This window comes from Pipistrellus hanaki (assembly GCF_964339955.1).
Source record: "Pipistrellus hanaki genome assembly, chromosome: 4".
Classification (NCBI taxonomy): Eukaryota; Metazoa; Chordata; class Mammalia; order Chiroptera; family Vespertilionidae; genus Pipistrellus; species Pipistrellus hanaki.
In genome coordinates this window covers 10,130,501-10,155,267 of record NC_140506.1, presented here as the reverse complement: position 1 = coordinate 10,155,267, position 24,767 = coordinate 10,130,501, and the positions used below count along the sequence as shown (strand labels likewise).

Below are 24,767 nucleotides of genomic sequence, written 5' to 3'. Positions count from 1 at the left end.
TGTTCTCCCAACAAGTTGCTCTTTAATTCAAAAAACCTCTTTTGTCAAATTGAATACATATTTGATGTATTGATTTACTCCTAATCACAATTTTCAATTATATAAAGAACTAGAAATAACCATAGCTTTTATAATTAAATTTAAATAGATTTTGAAACTATTCCTGCCAGCTTTTTCCCCACCAGTGACTCTAAACATTAATCATAAACATGTCCTTTTTTCTTACTCTGCTTTACTTTAGAGATACTGCTAAGTATCGACGTGGCCTTAAACCACAATCCGAATGAACAAAGATATTATATTACAAATTGGAGAAGAAACATGACAAAAAGTTAAAACAATGAGACAAACCACTGGAACTCTAGGCAAAGTAGTTGTACCCAATGCTTTTTCTTTCAAGCTGTGATTACTGACAAGGATTTTCAGAGTCCCACATCTTTTGCCAGGAGAGCATCAGGGTTATCAAAGCAAACCTGTCATCTTCCCAATGCGAGATATTCATTTGATCTTCCTCAGGGAACATAATGGAGAACTATCATCAGGTTAATTTCCTGGTTGCACAACTTCTCTCAAAACCAGAATTTATCATCAACTTCATTATTTTTGAGTTAGCATCCAGTTATTGTAAAAAAAAAAAAAAAAAAAAAGGATGATGATGAGGATGATGGTGATTCTCACAGAGATCCCTAGGTACCACGGCCTGTTATAAGAGGCCTCTATCCACTTACTCATTTAATTCTCACATCTACCCACTGTGGTGGTTGTCCTTTGTGTCCTCTTTTATAAAAGGAGAGTCTTGGGCAGAAAGATTTTGACTTACTTAACGGGGCTACAAGTCTACTCATAGAGCAGGCAGTGGCTCTGAGTGTCCCCCACCCCATCTGCATTCTTGCTTCTCAAGAAAGAGTGAGGGAACAAGTGGACCCAAGATTCCCTTACCACCCAAAGGGCTTTTCTCACCCAGGGACTGACAGGCTGGATTCTCCCCAGATGACAGCAAGATATGGAGTTCTCTCTAAAAATTCAAGGAAGTTTTGAAAATTTGGGCTACATGGTGCTATAAATATCCACCCATCCTTACCTATGAACATGTTTTGGGCTATTCATAATATGCTGATTCAGTTAAATTGTATATAACTTTTATTGTAGTTTATATTTCTGTAAGTATTGAAACCTGTGTCTTTATTCAAGTGGAAAGAATAGCAGTGCCCTTGCATTATGAATAGAAACAACATACAACAATCTTCAGATTTTGTGAGCATTCACTCACACGAGGTACTGTTACTCTGTTGGGATGATGAGAGAGAGTGATACCTGCACACTAAAACCATGCCCACAGCACTCAGTTTCATCAAGGGCAGAGCGTGAAGTTGGTCATGTCTTGTCATGAGCCCCAGAAAGCTTGTTTCCCATGCTTCCTAGCAGTACAGGCATTCTCAGAATTAAAGAGCCCGCCCAGGGTAATCCATTTCTCTCTCATGTCCTCACCCACAGTTGAGTAACCTGACGGAGATCCATGACGTGATCAGTGGTATGGCCCGCTGTCCCTACAGCCCCCAGCACAATTCCACGGCTCTCCTCACTCCCAGCGGGGAGCTGTATGCTGCTACAGCCATGGATTTCCCCGGACGCGATCCCGCCATTTACCGAAGCCTGGGCCTCTTGCCTCCTCTCCGTACAGCCCAGTACAACTCCAAGTGGCTTAATGGTAAGTCCTGCAGCCACTCCTGTTTCCCATCTCATGCGTCTGCGATTTCTGATGACATAGTGCTCAAAAGCAAACTGTCACAGTCTCTAAAGAAAAGCATATTTTCTAAAGAAATCAAAATGTAACATGCTTGCTACTTCCATGTAGAAGGGCATCACGTGGCTCTTTGGTGATGGAAAGAGCAGTGATAGTCCCTACAGTGGAGACCATGAGAATAGGACTCCTTTGATATTCATCAAATTCAGGTTAGTTTTGCCGAAACCGGTTTGGCTCAGTGGTAGAGCGTTGGTCTGCGGACTGAAAGGTCCCGGGTTCGATTCCAGTCAGGGGCATGTACCTTGGTTGCGGGCACATCCCCGGTAGGGGGTGTGCAAGAGGCAGCTGGTCGATATTTCTCTCTCATCGACGTTTCTAGCTCTCTATCTCTCTCCCTTCCTCTCTATAGAGATCAATAAAATATATTTTAAAAAACACACACAAAAAAAAACCAACAACACTTAGGCTAGTTTTTAATAGTAATGTTTATAATTTAGAAAATGTGATGTTATGTCCAAGATATCTGTAGACTCGTGCATTTCCTCTTATCATGTTTATTATATATCTGAAACAGGAAATTACTAGTATTTCATGAAACGTTCAGACAATGTGTAAAAGATTGTGTACGGCGACTGGTAGCTCCAAGTAGCTTGACCAATTTAAAAAGAAGGTATCAAATCAGGGTGGACATCTTTGGAGTTGCTTATATCAGTGGCTCAAAAGTTAATAAGGACCCCGATGCTACCATTAGTCTCTCTGCATCCACAGCCTGTCCAGTCAGGTTGGTCCTCAGGCTAACTCACTGCTGAGACTTCTGATCCTGCCTTCGGATATGACAGCGGAAGAAGAGCCACATCAGACTTCCCTTCAATCTTGGGTTAGAACTTGGTTACCTGCTCACTGTTGAGATTTGCTTTGTACCATGTCCTGAGATGAGGCAGCCAAAATTCATCCCCTTTGCCTATGTGTATGTGCATGTGTGACTGTGAACGTACACTCTCACAAATATAATGCTGTGGATAGACATGTGTACCATATGTAGTTCATTCCCTTATGTTTTTGGGAGTTTGTGCTAAGATGAAATCTTCAAATTGCCATGAGCATATTTACTATTTTGAGCCTTCAAGTTCTATAAAGATTTACTGGCTGTTTGCCAAAGACACACTAATTAAATAGGGCAGAGTTTCTCAACCTCAGCACTATCAAAGCTTTGGGCCATATAATCTTTCGGGTGGGGGAGGAGTTGTCCTGAATATTGTGGGATGGTTAGCAGCATCCCTGACCTACACTCACTAGATGACATGCTTCCATCCCCAGTTGTGATGACAGAAATTGCTTGCAGTTGAGAACCACCTATTTAGACCCATCATTTATGAATGTGTATGTGTACAATAAGCATGGCACAGGAATTTGGTCAAATAATATAGTCAAACCAACCACCACAGTTTGCCTTTTGAAGAATCACTTCTAGAAAAGAAAATGTTCTCAAGTTTCTCCAGCAAATTGAATGACCATGTGCTTCCAAAGGGAGGCATGGGCTGATTTTCTCAGACGAAGAGTGACTTGATTCTCTCCATTAACATTAGTTCTGTTGAACTGGTTGCATCTGAACCCATCCATGCTCTATGGAAGGTCCCCTTTCATCCCTGAAGCTTTCATCTGTGTAGCTCCAAGTTTTGCCTATTTGTTGATTTTTACTAGTCAAGCTGTTTCCAGTTAAAATTCAAAACTTTCCCACCCAAAGGCATTGCAATTACAGTTTGCCCAAAGCAAAGTATAAAGTAATTAGGAGCACAGTCTCTTTCTTTTCCCTCAAGTGATACCCTTAGGAATATCCTAGAAAAACAATTCAGGTCAGAGCATGAGTTATATCCGCTGGCTGTTTCTTTACACGTGACTCTGATACCCACAGGCTGATCAGATGGTCAGATTCTCCTAACCCTCCGGGTGGTATTCTTTCCATATGAGAGTCAGATGGTAGAACAAGGGCCATGGAGAGCAAACCCACTGTGCACCCCACTCCAGCAGGTGTGCCTTCATCATTTATTGAGCAGAGGAAGCTTTAGATTCTCAGCTCATAGAGGCTCTGATTTCCTCACGGAGCAGCACTCCTCACCCCCTCCCCCGGCCACACCAGGGAGGCCCTGACTCCTGGGGCAGAGACAGAGAGCCAGTTCTTGCATGCTCACTGCTTATTCCCTCTCCTGCTTTCTATTGGGCCAATTCCTTCTTTGTCTGAACCCTGAGATACTGGTTCTGCTCCTGGCTGGTTGGCCCAGTTTTTCTGCTCCTATTGACTCTCCATCCAGGGTGAATTCTGGCCTCTGTCCCCCACTTTGCCCTGCTCCGTCATCCACTGAGCCTGAGTACAGAGTCATCTATTATCACTGGCCTAATTGGAACCCACACGTCGTACCCCATCTGCTGTTTGACCCTTCATCCTGTCTCAGTTCTTTCTGCTGTGTGTTCTGGAGGAATTTTCTTTCAATAGATGGTTGCTCTATTCATTAGCCCTTCTTTTTTGCCATGGCCTTACATTTCTTCCTCTCTAAGGGTGATCACTCTCTTTTTATAAAAATGCTCAGATTTTTTTCTTTCTTAAATGAGACAACAAATAAAGAAACTCAAACAAGCTAAAAAAAAACAGCCTTAGTTCTGCCATGTCTAGGAACTTCCTCATGTGGCCATCTTCATATATGAACAGCCCTGTTGGATTAGAGTCCCACCTTTATCAGTATAACCTCATATTAAATAATTGTATCTGAAATCATCTCATTTACATATTTAAATGTACTGAGGGTTGGCTTCAACATTTTTTTTGGGGGGTGGGGGTGGGGGTGGGGATACAATTCAACCTATAACAGTATTGAAATCTTTAACTGCAGCCTCCTATTTTCTGATGATGATAGTGGTCTTCCTTCCTATGCTGTGGGTGTGTTCTCTGCCCATCCTCAGTCTCCCATCTCAGCCGTATCACCTTCACTCTGAGCAGACAATGGTGTTTCCTTGTTTCCAGTGATGTCAGGACTGTGTGATTGTCAGTCCCCTTAGTCCAAGGCAGAGCTGGTTTACTCCTGCCCCGCTCCTGCTTTCCAGAGCTCCGGGATGCAATACATTTCCTTAAACTGATGCTCTCTGCACTCTGCAGCTCTCCTGGCCCCATGGCCTCTGGAGAAGGGTTTCTGTCTCTCAGGCAGCATTCTGGAGTGGATCTCCTTCCTCCATTCTTTGTTTGAGTTACTCCCTCAAAGGGCTACAGTGCAGGCTTGGCTCAAGCACAATAACACCAAAATATGTTTCTTCAGGACTTAGGGCATGTAGACAGCACAGCAGGCCCATAGGCAACTCCAGCCTCCCAGGACCCCAGAACTTCAGGGCCAACCTTTGGTCTGTCCAGGGTGATGTCCTGCCAGGACACAGCGAACCAAGAGTAAAGTCCTGCCAAGCCTCTAGTCTTCCCACCACACCTCCTAGAAACCAACATAAATACCTAGTACTGTTCAAACAACCGTCCTTGTACATGTTGAGTCCTTTGGATTTAATGCCCAAGCTCCAAGCACACATTTTGATTATACCACTATGGCTATACACCATTAAGTGGGTGTCCCATCCCTTCTGCACCACTGCCCCTGTGCCACATGACCCGAGTGGCAGGACATGCCATCAGCTGTCAGTAACCGCTGGCATAGAGAGGAAGGATAGGGCTGGCTATGGACAACTTCCTCAGGTTTACCTGCTTCTCTTTCCCAGCCTGTGTGTCTGCTCTGTCTGTGTGTTCAGCCCTGACTCCAGCCGCATTCCCACAAACCTTCTTGGAGCTCTAGAGGGGAAGTGTGCCGTTCCCTGGGTGCACCAGGCCTTCCTCACCGTGGTCCTGTGCACATGGCATTTATTCTGTCCTCACGTCCCTTGATTTTGCCTACTCCCTTGTATCAGCTCTTCTTTACTTTAGCTCAAATTTCAGTTTTCCCTAGACTCAGTTGGGTCTTTCATCTGCTCTTGGCCATGCTCATGTTTGTACTTACCCCACTGCTCTGGAGCTCTTGGTCTCTTGATCAAAACCTACAGCAGGCTTGCACACATCACCTGCTCACACATGCGCACTCATGACTCTGTTATCTTAGCAGGACAGCACACATCACCTATGCACACATGCACTCATGGCTCTGTGCTCACAAAACTTCAATTATAGACAGTGGGTAGGATTTGGACCATGGGCTACGGTTGGCCAGCCTTTATTCATTCTGAAAAGCTCTTTCTCCCACATGATCTACCCGGCCAGCTGGGGGCCCCTTTCAGTCTCGGTTAAATACTACGTTTCAATGGGACCTCATCTGACACCTTATTTGAAATCACATCCTCTTCCACCTAGTAGCCCTCTTGATGCTCCTTACCTTGCTCAGGGTTGTTCCTTAGCTGTCATGCTCTTTAGCACATTGTCTCTTTATCTCCAGTAGAATGAAAGCTCCCAATACATATCATTTTAATACAGTAGTTTACAGGTAAGTAATTTACTTCTTTGTTTTCAGCACAAGCTTGTGAATACCCTTGAGGGCAGGGAATACATGCAAGCCACCTTTGTGTGCTCAGCATTTCACTTAGTGCCTAAAACACACCTGAAACTTTATTAATATTTGTTAAATGAGTAAGAGAAGACCACGTTTCACAAGCAGCAGAAATATGAATTATTGTGTTAAGTGAAGGGAACAGGTTGTATTAATTTTAAACCCCCCAACCCCCAAGAAAAATGATTTGTATATTTTTTAACTAAGTCAAGTCTGAAGACTCAAAAATCTTCCTTTTACCATATTATTTGGACTCCTATTTTCAGCTATTATTTATTCAGTCGGCTATAAAAAACAATGCCATCAATTGGATAATGTTCTGTGGGTTTGAAACGTTGCGTTTAAGTGTTTGGCAATGAATCTAACTTTTATAATGAGATTTCTCCCTGTGCAAAAATCACTCTTAAAATAAATTTATGTGTTTAGAGAAGTACCTTAACAGCTTTAATGCATTAAAATACTAATTATTAATAACCATTAGTAAATGACTATTGTAAGGCAGGATAATAAATGTTTAATGGCCGATGCTTAAAATAAAGAAGCTGTAGAACTTGCCTTTTAAGAAATTGGCAATCAAATTGGGGAAACAATAAACCGGTGAAAAGGGGGGGAGAATGACACTGCCAAATTAATAGTGTGCAAATTGAGTTTGTGGGTACTGAGGGAACTATATGCTTGCCATAGAATCAAACCTCAGTGTGAACTTAGAAAAGCTAATTCATAAATTAGCCTTAATCACTCAGTGTGGACGTGTACACAGACATAATCTCATTAGCACTCAGCAGCCTGCTTGCTTTCTTCTCTCTCGGAAATGTTAGCCTTTCTTAGGTTGTCCTGATGAACCTCATGTCTTCCTCCATTCTCTGAGATTCCAGCCATGACCTCATGTGGAGGCAAAGATACTTGAACTCCACAAGGGTTCTCATTTGAATAGTGTCACTCTTTAAGAGCTACTATGCTTTTGCTTAAGGAACCTCTTACTGTAACAATCTCATATTCTGTTGGTTTGAAATACTTTAATGTTCTTATCCACTCATTAAATAGTCTTTAAAGTTAATACAATGATTAACCCACTAATGATTAAAGATAATTCATTTGGAGAGAGAAAAATCCCATCTGTGCTTAACGCCAGGAGAAATCGTTTCTGCTTACAAAGTTATGGGCTTTGTGGAGCAGGGGACAGACCCTGGCCTTCAGAGATCCAAGCACGGCCAGGTAGGGTGCCCTTGTGGGGCTCTGTCCTGGGGTTGGTGGGAGCCCTGTAGGCAGAGGCCACACAGTGCCTTCCCTGAGGTGTCTGTGAGGCACTCTCTGGACAGATGACATTTGTTCTAGCAGCACATTCATCAATGAAAGCAGAGTTCTCAGATCAAACAAAAACAGACAAGTGGGGCTGGGGACTCCACTGTGTTTGCATAGGGGAGCTTGAGTATTTATCAAAGAAAAGCAGCTTGGTAAAACCAGAACTAAAATAAGATTGCAGAGTCAGCAGCCAAGTTTTGTATTTTACCAAACAAGCATCATTGTCATCAATGGTGGGAGATCTTCATAACTGCAGCTGCAAGGTTAAAGTCTGACACTAACTCATGGAGGTCACATAAACTTGCTGAGTGATGATTCTTGCTCCTATAGCATGCTGAGCTACATCCTGTGACATGCGACCCAGCACAATGAGCTGTTTTTGTGGGGGTTTTTTTGTTTTCCTAACTCTCAGCCTTCGTCCAGCCCATCCGAGGGCACAGGCAGATTGTCCATCTTGTCTGGGATGGATGCATTTGAAAATTGTGTTATAAGCCAAATCTGATTTTCGTCATTGGGTCAGAAAAGAGTTAAACAAATGCTCTTCCTCCATATCATCTGCCTGAGTGTGCACCTGTTGGCGTCTCTCTTATCTCCGATTATTACTCCAGGTTTGAGGGGGGTCACGTGGCTGTTTATCACGTGCCAGGTGCCTGGGAGACTCTATATACATGTTGTCTGTAATCCTTCACACAACCTTCCACAGGAGATGGCAATGTCCTTATTTTACAGATGAGCAAGCTGGGGTTAGATGGATTAGCCACCTAAGCCAGGGCACACCTGAGCTAGGATTTGAAAACAGGTCCCACTCCTTGAATCCTTGGCCCTCTGTGTGCTCCTGGCCTCCCCTTTGTTTAGTCAGTGTCCTAGGAATCACCAGCCTCCTAACTCGCCTCCATCACTCTCTCCTTGTGCCTATGTTTTTATGCCCAAGCTGAGGTGGAAGGGGAATATAGAAACTTTGTAAATGGTTGAAATAATTTTCTTATACAAGCTTTTAAGAGGAGATAGAATAAATTAGGATTTTTCTACCCAAAGCAGAAGAGCCTGTGAGCTAATTCAACACAGGCTTTATGGGCACAAATGTTTGGTCAGTGAGGTGGAGGCATCGATTCTTGTGGGGCTCTCTGAAAGCAGTGCCCTGCTCTGTCTTGGCCATCCAGCTCTGAATGCCTGCAACTCGGGAGCCTCAACATTCCCTCAGGCTTGTGATGAAGTCTCTATACTTGGCCAGTAAGCATTTGGAATTTGAGTTTGCACATTTCAAAAGAGAATGGATAAATGAGAACCTCCGTCCCCCACCAAGATATTATGAGGCAAAAGGCACCAACCATATACACTAAGTCCTATACAGGCTGACATCCTATTCCCCAAAATAAATCCACACAAAGAAGTTAGGCCCCATTACAGAGAATACAATACCTTTGCAAAAATTTACTAGGACTTCTATAACCGCTCAGGAGAATGGCTTCCTTCTCACTGCCTAGACATCAGCAGCTTCCCTCTGACAGTCCTGGGTGGCTCCTGGCACCCTGGCATGAATATTCATGTTTTTCTCTTTCCTTTCAAAAGTGTTACAATTTGGCCCATGAATCCTTCTGCCAACCTTTTATAAGATAATTCAGTTCTATGTGTTTCAGTAAATTTGTTTCCAGGTTATTTCCTTAATCTTTATTTTTTTCTCCATCAGTGACCTCTCACAATTTCTCACCCACTGCCACATATTGGGAAGTTCATTTTCAGTGTTTTGTCTTCTGTCTTGGTGTGGCTCTAATCCCATCAATAGACAAAGACCACGCTCACATACAAGTTTACTTATTCTAACGGTATAATGGTGCAGCCCAGTATCTCCTTTCAGATAAATCTTTCTTTTTTCCTCTGAGTCTTTTAAAAATACTGTATAGGCATTAAATATTTCTAAAATATTTGAATTCAAGTTAATTTAATTTTTTAAATTTTCCAATGAAAAATCTCCCTAAGTTTCGAATTATGATTCTACAGGTCAAATTATTAGGTCTTTAAAGAAATGAACCCATGTTTTAAAAATATAATCAGGAAAAAAAAATGAACATGATAATTAGAAACTTTTTCTGTTTGCAAAAAGTTCAGAAGTGCATGGTTGTGAAATCACTTATAATTAATTGAGCCGGGGAAAGTGTGATATGGAAGACTGTTACAGGAGAATGGAAGGCCTGCTGGGGCTTTGTGCTTGCACTGGGGTGAGAGAGCAGAATAGACAGGGTATCTCTGTTCTTTTGAGCTAGAACATTTAGACAAAGAGCCAGTTAATGAAGCTCCTACAGGCATAAAGAGAAGGAGAATTCTGGGTGAGAGTTTTGGGCTCCTGGGATGCGCGCTCTGCTTAATCAGAAGTGGTTCTCATTTAGCGAGATAGCAAGTCTGGGTGGTCCTGTCACTCCTACTCGAATCAGCAAATCCATCACATCACTCATTTCAACAGAGCTATTCCCCTTGAAAAGGGAAGGAATCAGGTTTCCTGGAACCATGTTTCTGGTCCTCTGGCCAGTGTTTTGGCAATAGCCTTCTTTCTGCCAGGGGCTTAGAGAGAGAAGGATTTGGGATTCAAGACTCACTTTGCTGTGTCAATGACCACTAAGGACATGCTTGGGGTGACCTGTTCCCCCCTTTACCTGCCCACCAGCATCACCACCACCACACACACAGGTTTTTGGATCACGCAGTTTTCTCTAAAGCTCTTCTTTATCTCTCCTGTGGCAGTGGAAATTCAAACTCCTCACTATAGGTGGCTGGGCTGGCCCTTAACTCTCATCCTATTGATTTCTTTGTGCTGACACTGGCTTTGTTCCATCCCTTTGGGTCTTCTCTCAGGTTGCTCTTTCTCCAGTTCTTTGGGGGGTGGCCCCTTCCCAATCTCATATCTGCCCTTTCCCTGATCCCCACCTTTCTAATTCTCAAGTTCACCTTTCTCCTTTAGGCCCTTGTTGTCCTCCTCATCATCATAATTTCTTGTTAGCCTGTGTTTTATTGGTCTGCTCACATTGTCCTTGAGGGCACTGGCCATGTCTGTCACTTTATCATAGAATACCCAGTGCCTAGGACAGTCTACACAGTAGGTGGTCAGTGAGCTCCTGGTGACATGGGAACATTCTGTTTGACATCAAGTCTCTGTCCATAGTACAGCCCCTTCACTTGTTTGGTTCTAGATCTGCTGAATAGAACACTGACCCTCATTTGGCATCTAAAAGCCAAGTGACAAGAAAGACTGGAATGACTGATTGCTATGATGCACACTGCGATGGCCACCTGGCCTGAGGGCCCCAATGGTATCCTCAACCTGATCGGGGGCAGGGTCAGCTGGCCAACTGCCCTTGGCCCCTCTCCTTAGCCAGCAGGCCCAATCAGCACCCCCCCCAATCAGGGGTGGGGCTGCTGGCCAGCTTCCCAGACTCCCCTCCCCGCCTCTGCCAACCCCACCTGTGCAAGAATTCATGCACCACGCCTCTAGTATAGTAAATATTGGTGATGTGTTTACCAATGTCTATTTTTATGTGTGTATATATATATGTATATATATATAATTAATTTATATATATACACACACATATATAATTAATTTTTATATGTACAGTATTATTTATAAATTATTTTATATATTCAAATAAATATATATTCTCTATTTTGATGAATAGCAATCAAGTGCCAGGCACTTGGCATGTGTTCCTTTTATTCTTACAGTGCTAACCTTTCATTCTCATAGTGCCACTGAATGTTGGCCTTTGTTACCACCATCCTAAAAAGGAGGAAACTGAAAATTTATGCTGTTAAATAACTTGACTAAGTTCATACAGCCAGTAGGTGGAAGTATTGAGCCATATATTCATACACCTCTATGCTTTGTGTCTTTATGTCGCTCACAGAGACACAGTCACACACACAAACACACACACACACACACACACAGATTTGTCTTTCTATCTATCCAGTACTAGAAATATTAGGGAAAGAACTTACATACATTAATAGCTTTTAAACCACATTACCTCATTGTATTTCATGTAATTTAATTTTAGTGTAATTATCCCCTAATCATAGATACCTAGATGAAATTTGTTAGCCTCTGCAGCACATTTTCATGTGGCTGTGACAAGGGATGCAAGGTGCACAATAGGCCAGGGTCTGAACTTTAGGAATATATAGATGGAATGATTTGATAGTAATTGATACCAACACATTAGAGAACAGAAAGTTGCTGGCTAACTATGAGTCACATGTAGACATTGTTTCCATTAACTCTGTTTCTTTTGGTGGCATAGCTTGTTATTTTAAAAACTCCGCATGTGTGGCTGTATGTGTGTTCCTTAATTTCTGATCACCTTTAAGCTTCGTATATCCATGTTTATTATTATCTGAAGTTCTACTAAATAAAAATTGTTAAAAGGGGAATCAAGAGTAAACCATGAAATAATTATAGCCACCATTCATTAGAATTTTACTAGTCCTCTCTTTAATCCCTATAGCAAGTTAGATCTTCTATACCCTGAATCATTATACAGTGTGAAGGAGCATTCTGGATGTCAGTGGTCCAGCCCAGGGTTTCATGATGGTAGAGCCACAGCCCAAATAGGTCGCATGCCAGGCATTGGCCAACTTGCCTTTGACAAGCATATCACCAGATGGCCTTTGTTTGCAAAATAATTTACAATAGATTTTGATTCCAGTAAGATTTCTGTAGAGTTGGGAAACTGGAATCCCTTTTTGACTTTAATATCCATTCTCATCAACGTAAACAAATAGGTCTCTATCAAGAGCCTACCAGTGACCTGGTCAGTCCTGCCAATGAACCATTGGACCTGGTGCACCCCCAGGCTGATGCTGTGGCCATTGGAATGGAAAGAATAGAGAATAAAAGCCTGCATTTGGATATTCAGCACCAGGTGGTTTTATGTGGTTAAAATCTCCTCAATAATGTTGTCAATGCTTTGATTTTCCCCACTTTCACTTATATTGTGGATCTTCTGTCAGTATTCACTTCTGTTTGGTTACCCTTATGTAAGTAACGGTGTGAAATCAAAGTTCTTGTATCATGAAACATAATTCGTATGATAACATGATATATTTAGCAGAATAGTGTAATCCGTCACTCAATATGTTTTACAAACATGAGATTAAACCGCCTTGTGCATATATTTATAAAAAGCTGACGTATACCCATTTTTGTTTTTATTTTGAATTAGCAGCACGCCTCCTATTCCTTTGTAGTTCTAATAATAAAATAATGAATAAAGGACCGCTCTGATTCCTTGTAGGTGCCTGATGTATGACTTGTTTAGTTCACTCAGGAGTGACAGATACTGGTTGGTGGTGAATTGCATTTTAACCAGAGACAGAGCTTGAATAATGCAAGAGGAACAATGTGCATCTTATTATCCTGCCTGATGAGACACAAACGTCCCCTACCTCCAGATTTATATCTGTAACTACAAGAGACACTTGGCTGCCTGTTGAACAATTATTCCTGCTTTTTTGCTGTGTTTGGAAAAGCAACAGCATGTGGGCTGAGTTTCAAAAGATTCTGCTTTCCAGGAGGACATGGAGCTGCCTGACTTTGTGGCAGGTCACTCAGTCAGCGAGCCGCCAGCATCCAGAAGGACCACTGCAGGGTAGCAGGGTATGTGTCCACATGCAGTTCAGCCCCCAAGATGGCCTGTGATGTGCGGTGAACTAAAGCACAGCATACGCTGCACACCAAACACACTCTCCCCTTGTTTTCTCAGTAGGAGATTGTGTTGGAGCATGTCTATGTAAAATATTCTTTGTCACCTTGTTGTAAAATTGGTTCTGGGTGGTTTGGAGAGAGATGAGGGATTCTCTGTGGAAAGAGGAAGCCGTGGGCCAGTCTGCTTCACATGACTGGATCCTTCTGACATGAGAATCCTGACTGAAATGGTGATAGTGGAGTGGACATGGAACACGACATGGACGCCCCGACAGTCACCCCTGGGCTCCCTGAGGCTACAGCGGGCGCCATGTGGAAAGCCATCTCTGGCTTTGAGAGATTACTTCCTATTGAGATTCTTATTTATAAGCCCTTGCTTGGATTGTTGGCGTCTTCTTCCTGCCTTTTCTTCTTTCTGTGTTGTTCCCATGTTTTTACTAGCTGTGGAGTCATGTTTCCTCTGGACATTTATTGTCCTGCCTAATTGGTTGTGAAACCTTCCTCTTCTTAATCCTGGGTCAGCCTGCTCCACACTTAGGTTTCTAAAGCATTGTTCAGCATTCCAAATCCTCTTCTTGAATATTGTTAACACGTGAATTGTTCTTGTGCAGCCCATTATGTTTTTCAGTACAGGGTAAAGAGAAGTGTAGAGGCGGTGAGGTGAAACTCTCTGGATTCAGGACATCACCTTTGCCCTGCCCCCGTTGCTATTTGTATGAACTTGGACGGACAGATTATTAAACCTCTGGGCGTTAGTGTCTTCATCTATGAAATGGAAAGAATGCCCAACATTTTCCTCTATGATTTCTGTGAGTTTAATGAGCATATGAATGGGGGCTCTGAGCTAAGAGCCTGGCAGGGCTGCAGCAGCTCACCACAGATATTGTTCAATCTTAGACCTGACCTTGAGATTGAAACCATGGAAGAAACCATGACCAATTCCTTTATCTTTTGTAGCTTTTCACTTTCCTACATACCAGAGATATTTACTATGTAGTTTTCATGCTAATTGTCCCCAAGTTCGTAGCAGAAGATGGTGGTTGGGAGAAGAGTGTATGATATAGCTCCTGGTCTCTGCCTCATGCCTCATCCACATGTGCTGGTTACTGTCATCCTGAGCTAGACCTATCTGGTTTTGGACCATCTTTTTTTGCTTTCTCTTTTTTAGGTAAGGTTTGTTGTTGTTATTGAAGATGATGATGGCTTTTTGTTTGTGTTTCCTGCAATGATCAAATTGTAGCCTGCTTATAAGAGCGTGAGTGCAGGACCTTTTCTGAAATAACTTATCCTATTTCCTTTATGATGCAAATATAGTTTGTACTTGTTCTGTATCTTGGCTTTGGGGATCTGCTTCAGAGGTACTTCTCTTTTGGAGATTCATAGTGAACACGGTTTCATAATTTTCCCCAACATTTTGCTTTATTTGCCTACAAACACCAGTCAGAGGTATGCAGCCTTCTGTTTGTGAGCTTCTCTTCAGGATATAAAGGCATGCTGTAACAGTAAATATATATATTTTAAATGTCCAGGTTTAAAGCAACAGTTATCTAATAGTATTTTTGGTGGTGTATAAGTTAAAATTATTTCTTATAGAATTCTCTTTATATTACTTGCTATTCTTAAATAACTTAAGAAAAACATAATGGACTGAAGAGAAAAGCACATTACATATACAATTTAGAATATTTGCTACATTTTAAGAATGTAAAATTGAATTAAACTTAAACACTTTGTGAGGACGGAGAATGTATGCTTTGATTGAAAACTAGCTACAGTCTTTCTGGAGATCATAGTGGAGTTCTCAGTGGCTCCGTCACGCCAGCCTCTGAATCAGTGCCTACCTTTTAGATCTGAGGTGAGCCTGTTGTGTGTCTTACTTTTAACATTAACATTAACATTAATGGGTCATGTTGTAGCCAAACATATTTGTAGTTGTACTGCCAATAATGTATCTATTGGTGCACTCTAACAAAATACAATTGAATTGTCCCCCAAAACTAATTGTCTCTGAAATGTGTTCTTGTGGATAGTAGTTGTGTGTAACTTTCCATTAATTTTGAACACCAGAAATTATTGCTATACTAGAGGCCTGGTGCACGAAATTCATACACAGGTAGGGTCTCTAGGCCTGGCTGGCAATCAGGGGCCTTCAAGCTGCCTGTTGGGGTGTTCCTTCCCACTCTGCCAGCTGCTGATAGGGGCCTTCCTTCACTCTTTGCTGCTCCCTGGTGGTCAGTGCATAGCAAGCGATTAAACCCCTGTTTTCTGGGTCTACCCCCTAAGGGGACAATTTGAATATTAGGCTTTTATGTATATATAGATTATTCTAATTGCATCATAAAATCCAAACACTTGATGACTGAATGAAAAATTCTTAGCAAAAGGGAAAATAATAAGAATCAAACCTGTTTATTAGAGGTTTTAAAGATGGTTATTAGGGCATTTCTGTGTTTGAAAGGGTATCATCTGCATTATTGATAGGCTTAAACACAGAGCTATAAAGAAGCACTTTCAATGTTGCATGTAAAATTTAGTGGGTACTCTATATACTTCCTAAAGGTTTTGTCATACTTCTGTCATTTCAAAATCCCTATTTTTAAGCTAATTATGAGACCAAAAAGGTGCGGCCAGTGACTCTTTCTCAGTGCTCTGCATTTCTCTAAATGGATGCGCCAGCAACTCAGAAAAAGAAAAAAAGGGTTAATCCCCAAAGTTGTGTGGTTACCATAGTGCTGGGAATTGTTAAAGCTAATTCAGGACATAACCTTACAGTCTTAGTTTTTGCTTCGGTTTTTAAAAGTGAAAAACATTTTTAAAATTTTTATTAAAAGCATACAAATTATGCCTGTGTATATTAGTAAAAATCAAGAATGTTGTTATCTTATTATACAAACATGACATTAGACATCTTTATAAAATTTGGGGCAAAATTTGGTTTACAGTTGTTTGTATGGAAAATAATAAAATAATAATATAAGAATAAACTCTGTGTTTTGTGTATTCACAACTGTAAACCTTTTGCTTCACCCTGTATTCTGAATTGCATTTCATCTTTTTAACCTTATTTCCTCTTTCTGAAGATTATATTCTTTGTATTATCTACAAATACAGGATTAGGTAGGTTATTTCTTTAAAGGATACTGCCCAGTTTTTACTGTATTACTGTCATGGTCCGTTGACCCTGCATTAATTCAGGAAGCTCACCTGTGGAATTATTAACAGACATTTCTTATCATGCAGAATCTGTGTATAGAGTTCCTGCCAGTAGCACAGATCAGTAAGCCCCCTTCTCATTCATTCTATAAGATGTCTACGCAAAACCAAGCCTCCTGGGAAGAACTAATGAGCAGGCAAGACCTAAAGAAATAGCATTTCGATGTTGAGACTTTTCTCTTTTTCCTGTTTTTTCCAGAACCAAACTTCGTGTCATCTTATGCCATCGGGAATTTCACCTACTTCTTTTTCCGAGAAAACGCTGTGGAGCATGACTGTGGGAAGACCGTGTTCTCCAGAGCCGCCCGGGTCTGCAAGAACGACGTGGGGGGGCGGTTCCTGCTGGAGGACACCTGGACCACCTTCATGAAGGCCCGCCTCAACTGCTCCCGCCCCGGGGAGGTGCCCTTCTACTACAACGAGCTGCAGGGCACCTTCTTCCTGCCCGAGCTTGATTTGATCTACGGCATCTTCACCACCAATGTGTACGTAACTGGAAATGATTGCTTTCCCTGCTCTCCTACTCATTCTGAATGAGGCTATTGTTCTTTGATCTGTGTGGTTGAAACATGCAACGTGCTTTAAAAAGAAATCATTTTTTACTGGGATAACAGCCAAACTTTTTTTTTTTTTTTTATGGATTAAATGTTGTGCTAAGATCTGTGACTTCTGAGACAGGTATTAGGGAAATACAGCTAATCCAAAGGTTTTGCTCTATCCTTATTGGAATAGTACCATCCTATTGTTCTGCTATAAATGTGTCCTTCCCGACTTGCCAGTGTGTTCTTAGTACTCTCTGAAGTGCTGGTATGTATTAGATGTGTGTGTATGTTTTTCTATCAGCTTGTTACGTATTTGTCATAATGAAAGCACTGTTATCTGGCAAGTCTGATCGTTGAGATAATGTAACTCTTGACTAAACCGCTGCTCATATAGGAAATGCACATTCTTACTTTTCCCAGAGTTGATCTAAAACTACTGTTCTATAAGATGGCTGTCCTAGGCATTTCTAAAATGATGGTTATGCTTTTAAAATACTTTTGAAACAGATAGCATTTCTTTTTCTTTTGTGGGGAAGACACTCTTAGCTTCAGAACTGGCACTGTTTGAACTAGATGAAGTGCATGACATTTCTGATCTTTCAATTCGCTCTATTCTGGTGGACTGGAGCACAAACCCATTCTCAGCTGAGGTGCTGTGATAAGACTCAACAAGATCACACCCAAGCCCAGGAATCACAGATCACACTGCCACTGGCCTCCACCCTTCTCACTGTTGGCGTGAGCAGGAGGATCCCACAGCTTGGGTTCTATTTGGATCACCTTTGAAATTTTAAACTGTTAACCCAACAGTTTGTACAATAGCCCAATATTTATATCCAACATAAACGTTCTGAATCAGGATGTGTTGAAAGTGCTGATAAATGAGGTGATATGAGCAGCCACCTGGGTTCCTGGAATTGTCCTGATTTTGGAATTGGAGAGAGCCCTGTATCCCAGAAATCTTGTCAGTTCTCAGTGATCTGGGATAGTCCACCCCCTATGACATCTCTTGGGCCTCTAAGACTTCATACTTTTTTATCTAGTCTGCCCATGAATCTGCATCTTACTTTTCCGCTGATATTTCTCTTCTGATCTTTCCACTGCTGAGCTGAAGTGTTAGCATCTATTTGATAAAAGCATTGAATCCATGAAGTGACTTCATTCTGACATGAAGTGAGAAAAATAAGACTACAATGGATGGCTCCCTACTCAACACCACCCCACCGTGACAATCTTTATTGTAAATCTGGCTTTCAACCCCAGAGGTTATTTTCCTCCTCTGATAAGTTTCTTTTAAAAAATCAATTTATAGTTTTCTGAAGTTGATTTGCTTTCCAAAACCTTTTTTAAAGAAATAGTGTAGGGTACACAAGATGAATGTTCAGCTGTTCGGTTGACATCAGTTTTATACACACTGGGAACTTGGCTTTGTTAGCTGTTCATTCCCCTTGCTCTGGGCTCAAGTCAACAATTTAAAAAGTTAGATATGTTCTGTGCCTAGGCCATTCCAAGATGGTAAGTGGTCAATTTGGTACTCACAAAAATAAGTTTCAGACTATTGTTTGTTTTGTGTTGTAAATACACATCATGATGGAAACCAGCTAATATATAACTTTTATATTGGCAGAGGCAGAATTTCTAGATCTTTCCTTTCTCTATTGCATATTAATTCTCACTGGGTCTTGGGAACAACTTTTCAATATATCATCTATAATCCCACAGTGTATCCCATTTGTCCTCTATCTTATGTCTCAGCCATGATCGTATCCTCATTCAGTAGCTGGATGCCTTTGTGCAGGTCTATCAGCCTAACTGTGCCCAGTTTTTTGTTTTTTTTTTTATCAGTGACTGTCTCTTACTTTAAGACAATTAAGTCTTGGAATTGGTAAAGGCTCTCAAATTGTGTCTGGTAACTAGTCTGTGTATGTCAAACAGACCAAGTGGGAGGAAGGCAGATATTTCTGTTTTGGAGTTCCTCTGAAATTTCCTTTGATTCAGAAAAAAAATAATTGATATATCGACTTATATTGGCTAAGACTCTTAACAAGAAAATTTAAAACCAAAGCTGAGCCCAAATGCAGATTTATTTAGCCAAAAACTATTTTGCTGTTACCTCACTAGTAGAAGGTCATGAATTTCTGAGAGCCAGCAGGTATACTTCTCTGCAGAGCTTGGAGTCTAAGTTAGGGCTTCAAAATGTCAGTGCATTCTCAAATGTTTCTCTCTCGCCCTTTTTAAATTATTAATAAATACATGAAGGGTGTCTGTCAGGAACTTTCTGCAAAATGCTTTCAGTTGATTCTTTTTTGCAAGGCGTACGAATAAACACAAGTGTCTGGGGGTTAAAAAGGAAGCAACAGCTTGGCCCACTGCCCGCTAAAGTTGCCAGATGACCAGGGGGCAGGGGGCAGGGGCCAGTCTAGATACTGGGAGGCACCTCCACTGGCGGAGAATATAGTCTTTTTCCTCCCGAATTTAAAAGGCATAACATAGAGCTCTTCAAAATCCTTGTCACTTGGTTGTGGCTGAGTGAATTAATCCCGCTGGCAGGATTACAAGTGCCATAACTGCTAAATAGCCCTGTTTATGTGCTGAAGTGTTCGTTCTTCCACAGAGAAATCACAGGTGCACCGTTCATGGGCCCCTCTTCATCTGGGGTTGGGGGTTGGGGTTAATAAGAGGCTGGGACCTTGAGATTCTCTAGAAGGTGCTTCCCCTGGGCGGTGACCTAGCATCTTCGGGAAGACAGTGGTTTCTGCAGGGCTTTCTGACCTTCCTCTTCTTGCTCTTCCTCTGTCCCAGGAACAGCATTGCTGCATCAGCCGTGTGCGTCTTCAACCTGAGCGCCATCTCGCAGGCCTTCAACGGGCCCTTCAAGTACCAGGAGAACTCCCGCTCCGCCTGGCTGCCATATCCCAACCCCAACCCCAACTTCCAGGTAATTTCAGGGGGCAATGGGGTACTCAATCAGTCCTCACCCTTAAAAGCAAACCCAAACCTTGTACAGATGGCTGGGATGATTTCAACCCCTGATGGATACAGGCATCTGGGAGCTCCCCTGGCTCCTCTTGGACACTGGGTTTGGCTCATGTGAATGGACTGAGCCTTTTGTCAATATGAGGAGCCTGGACCAAAAAGGGGCTTTTGTGGGCTGTGATGACTCAGGCTGGACTGGAAAAGGGCATCATAATGCAGCAGTTGGGAGACCAAGCCCCAATTAGTGCTAATGATGGTGGACTCGGCCCCGAAGCTCTGATCCCCTAATGAGTGATGCCCCTGTGAATGGGCTCCACTGGATATGCACACACAGAAATGGAGTTCTAATTGCTGAATGTGGTGAGATTGCCTTTTTGGTAAATGGGATGGTATGGGGCAGCTGCAGAGAAAGGGTGGTTATATATCCTCTTCACCATTTTTTTTTTTTTTGCTTTACTTGTACATTTACTTTGCAAGTTCCATATCATACTTTCATTAATAAAATAAGGAAAGAGTGATACAACTATCCGGGGATACCTATTTTAATAGTAAATTTTTATAATATCAATTTATGTGCAGTGCTTACTGCATAATTTACATGATGAAGATGACTCTTAGGAACCATTTATTGGGTGCCTTCTCGGTGTCACATGTTGCAAATGCTTTATAAGCTTTGTCTTATTTTCTCCTCTGAGCAACTCTGTAAGGTGGGTATCTATATCCACACTTTACACATCAGGAAACTGAGGGATCAGATTTACATTATTTATCCTAGGCTTGCTAATGAGAAAGTTCAATGCTGGACAGAAAAAGTTCTATTTTGGGTCATATGAGCTAACAAGGGGAACCAAACCTGCAGTAGTCACTTTCCTGATGACATACATGGTTTATATAATTACTAACTCAACACTGACTCTTGGCTTCTTGGCTGAGTCTCTGTATGTAAATCACACCCATGTCCAGATGAAATGTAACTGTTTAAGAAGATCCTTGTTAAAATCCAGAGGTGAAACAAACAATTCTCTTTAGAAGAGACCATTGAAAAATCCTGAAGGTTAAAATGTTTAACAAAGATGCTCACTACATGTAGAATGTACTTTTAATTTCTGATGCTAGTATTGCAAAAGAAAGAACTTAATAAACTCTGGGAAGCCTTACCGCCTCCAGGAAGGGGGTAACTTTTAGCTCCTTTATGTGGATATATTGGTAGCCCACGGAAAGTCTGCTCCCTGCATGAGACCACGGCATGCGGTTTTATAAAGCCAGTGCCACACTGAAGGGCTTACATTGATGAGATGGAAGTAGGTCCAATCTGCAATTTAATCAATGAAACTGTGGACAGGTGGCTTTCACTTCAGGCAGGAGCTCGCTCAGCTGAGTTGTTCTTTGGGTGGAATTTAAGATTTGTGGGAAAGTAAAGTTAACAGATTATGGTGGTTCTTCGAATAGCTCCTAGAACAGATATGTTCCAAGTGTTTTCTTTTGGTTTACCTTGTTTGAAGCCATGCTAACTCAGGCTTTCTTTCTGACATTTCTGGGACTCTCTATGCCGGCATAAAGTGGAATAGGTTTTGAACTAAGGCTCCCTCTACTAGTCAAGTCTAAAGGGCTTTATGTTTGCAATAACCAACAGTGAGAAATGGTTAGCTTTTTTATTTATGTTTTTATTCTTGTTTGCCTACCAACATTTGGAATTTTATGCGGTGCTTACATACTAGAAGTAGCTATTAATTAGAGAAGCAGAGACATGTTCCAAATTCAGGAAGAAGTATGGGTTAGGAGAACAGTGCATAATCCTTCAAGATTTGATTCAGAAATCTTTCAATGGAAAAGGATAAAGAAGCAACAGATATTTATTTATCAATTGCACCAGAAAACACTGTAGGTGGTGCTGCAAAACCCTGCCCTGTGTGAGGCTGCAGTCCCCAGTCATCCAGACCCACCTCCATGCAAAGAACATCATCCAGAGCCAGTGGTACCTGGCTGTGGTGTATAGGCTGGACTTTTCTGGGAAGTTTTGATTAGCAACTATCAGAAATGATGGAGCCGAAATGGATAGGACACCTGCAGATGAAGACTGAAAGTTTCAACTCTCTAATCACAGGGTGAAGAACAAATGCATTATTTTTTTTTCCCCTCAAATATATTTTATTGGTTTTTTACATAGAGGAAGGGAGAGGGATAGAGAATTAGAAACATTGATGAGAGAGAAACATTGATCAGCTGCCTCCTGCACACCCCCTACTGGGGATGTGCCCCCAACCAAGGTACATGTCCTTGACTGGAATCAAACCTGGGACCTTTCAGTCCGCAGGCCGACCCTCTATCCACTGAGCCAAACCAGTTAGGGCCCAAATGTATTATTCTTATTAGCTATCACAATATCACAAGGCGATGACTTAAGTAAGATACGGGGTCCAGGAATAACAACAAGGGGTGGTTGGTGATCCTGCTACACAGTGCCAGCCCAGACCCCTTCAGGTCTCTCAGATCTCCTGATTCCTCATGAGCAGTGAGAGCTCCTCAAGTTCATGGTCCAGATTTTTATGATACCAACCTTTAGAAAACACTGTACACACAAAACAAAACCTGCGTGCAAAACCTCACCCAACAGGCAGGTAGCTAACAACGACCTGTACCTTAAGTACCGCCATTGATTTAAGGAAGATTAACACCAAGCATGAAGTCACTCTCAGGACTAGAACTCCTCTGGATAGGCTTCTGGCCACATCAGGTAGAGCTGTCTTTCATTTTGCAGCACATTAATTAACAGGTAATGACCCTGTCCTTCAAGTGTTAAAACTACATGGGATGTTTATGTGAAATCTCCTAAAACAGTCCCCCTGGCTGAAAAGCAGCTGCTAGCCTATTCACCCATTGATTCCTTCCTTCCTTTATTTATTCATTCATTTCCCTCTGGCTAGTACAGCTCAACAGACCGTAGAACTGCTGTTCTGCTACAAGACAAATGCATTGACCAGTTACTGTGCCAGGCAGACCGTCTCCTGCCTTGGCATTTACAAGCACTTCCAGTTAATTTACTAATGCTTTCCACTGGTTATCTCAGTCGGTCTCACAGAACCTGTAAAGTTAGCACAGTGTTTTCCTAGCAACTTTATAGGCAGATGCAGAGGCTGGGAAGCAATGTATCACCTGAGACCACATGGCTCCGGAGGGATGGCCAAGCTGAGCCCTTCCACTGATCGCATGTGGTCCTGTTGCCTGGCAGGTGAGGTGCGCCTGTAAGGATGTGCCTTTAAGTGAAGTGTTGGGCTGGACTCAAAATCTGTGTCATTCCAAGATTCTCTAATTCTGCAATCAGTCTATTGCTTTATGGCATGTAGGACATTTTTATCAAGAGCGACATAAATATCTGTTTTTTTAAAAGCCATTTCCATCTTACCTGTTAATAAACCAGGTATTAGAAATGGCACGTTATAAAGGGTAGTTTCAGATGGTATGGACGGGGAAGTTTATTTTTATCAAACCATCTTATATGAAGTTCTGGCAAGGATCAGCCTTTATTGGAACTAGGATTTGAAGTTTATGAAAGGCATGAGAAAGGTCGGTGGTAATTTTCTAATTCTGTGCTATGTTCCAGGAAAGATTTGCTTTCTTTTCTATTCCTTTCTCATCTCATCCTTGCTAAAGAATATCCTACGTAATACCTGTCAGCCTCTGCAAAACCCAGCGCTGAATTTAATTTTCAGCAATTTCTAGGCCACTCCTTCCTCCGCCCCCAACACACCCATATATTCTATATTCATTATTATATTTTCTCCATCTGAAAACCTCTGTCCTCACTTCCTCCTTCTTTCTCATTTTTCTCTCTCCCCACCACCCTCCCTCTTTCCCCTTTAAAGAAAATCCCTTTTATTTCCTGCCTTTTGTAAATTTACCATGTTATTTCTCATCTTACTAGACTCCAAACAATTTTTTTTGTTTCAAAAAGCTCTGGACATTTTTGAGTGAAAGCAATGAAGCCAGCACAGTGTTCTTGTTGCCCAGGAGAAAGATATTAAAATGGCCTAATTCTATCTCTGTGGAATCCATATCTTGCTTATGGACCCACTGCTCCAATAAGAAAACTAATAAATCTGTGTGCTATATTTGATTGCTGCATTTTCAATTTGGGTACCTGATTGTCAGGCAGATATAAGAGCGTGCATTTAGTCAGACAGCTCCCATGTGACTCAGTCGGCAACATGGAGTTCTGCATACACTGCTCAAATTAAAGTTAGCAATGACTTCCACTTCGTTTATTCTTTTCAACTTCTTTTCATCCATTTATGATGAAGTGGAGAGACTCCTCAAATATAAATTCAAATCTAAAATGAGAGAGACACTAGGGTGGGGATTTCGGGGACAGTGGAAACGCAGGCATGTTTGCACAGTTCAGTTATTCAGTGTCTGAGTCAGTCTTCAGCCGGGTGGCCAGGGTCCCTGGGTTCCAGGTGGCTGGCTCCAGCAATGGCCTGTCGTCCCTTGCAGTGTGGCACGGTGGACCAGGGAATGTACGTGAGCCTGACAGAAAGGAACCTGCAGGATGCTCAGAAGTTCATCCTGATGCAGGAGGTGGTGCAGCCCGTGACTTCAGTGCCGGCCTTCATGGAGGACAACAGCCGCTTCTCCCACATCGCCGTCGACCTGGTCCAGGGCAGGGATGCCCTCATCCACACCATCTACTTGGCCACAGGTAAGTGCTCTCCCTTATCCTCCTCCTTCACCCT

General features: G+C 42.0%; 1 protein-coding gene across 4 annotated transcripts in view; it reads left to right on the top strand.

Moving 5' to 3' along the window:
- The window catches only part of SEMA5A (semaphorin 5A), a 371,086-nt gene that overhangs the window by 257,889 nt on the left and 88,430 nt on the right, over positions 1–24,767 (top strand). For all 4 annotated transcript variants that reach the window (XR_014794856.1, XM_084881922.1, XM_084881921.1 and 1 more), the window contains 4 exons: positions 1,495–1,708; positions 16,719–17,004; positions 19,864–19,999; positions 24,529–24,733. Coding sequence is in view for 3 of the 4 variants with exons in the window: in XM_084881922.1 (XP_084738048.1) it covers positions 1,495–1,708; positions 16,719–17,004; positions 19,864–19,999; positions 24,529–24,733 (841 nt within the window). In the remaining variant the exon portion in view is untranslated. The remainder of the gene's footprint in view (positions 1–1,494; positions 1,709–16,718; positions 17,005–19,863; positions 20,000–24,528; positions 24,734–24,767) is intronic.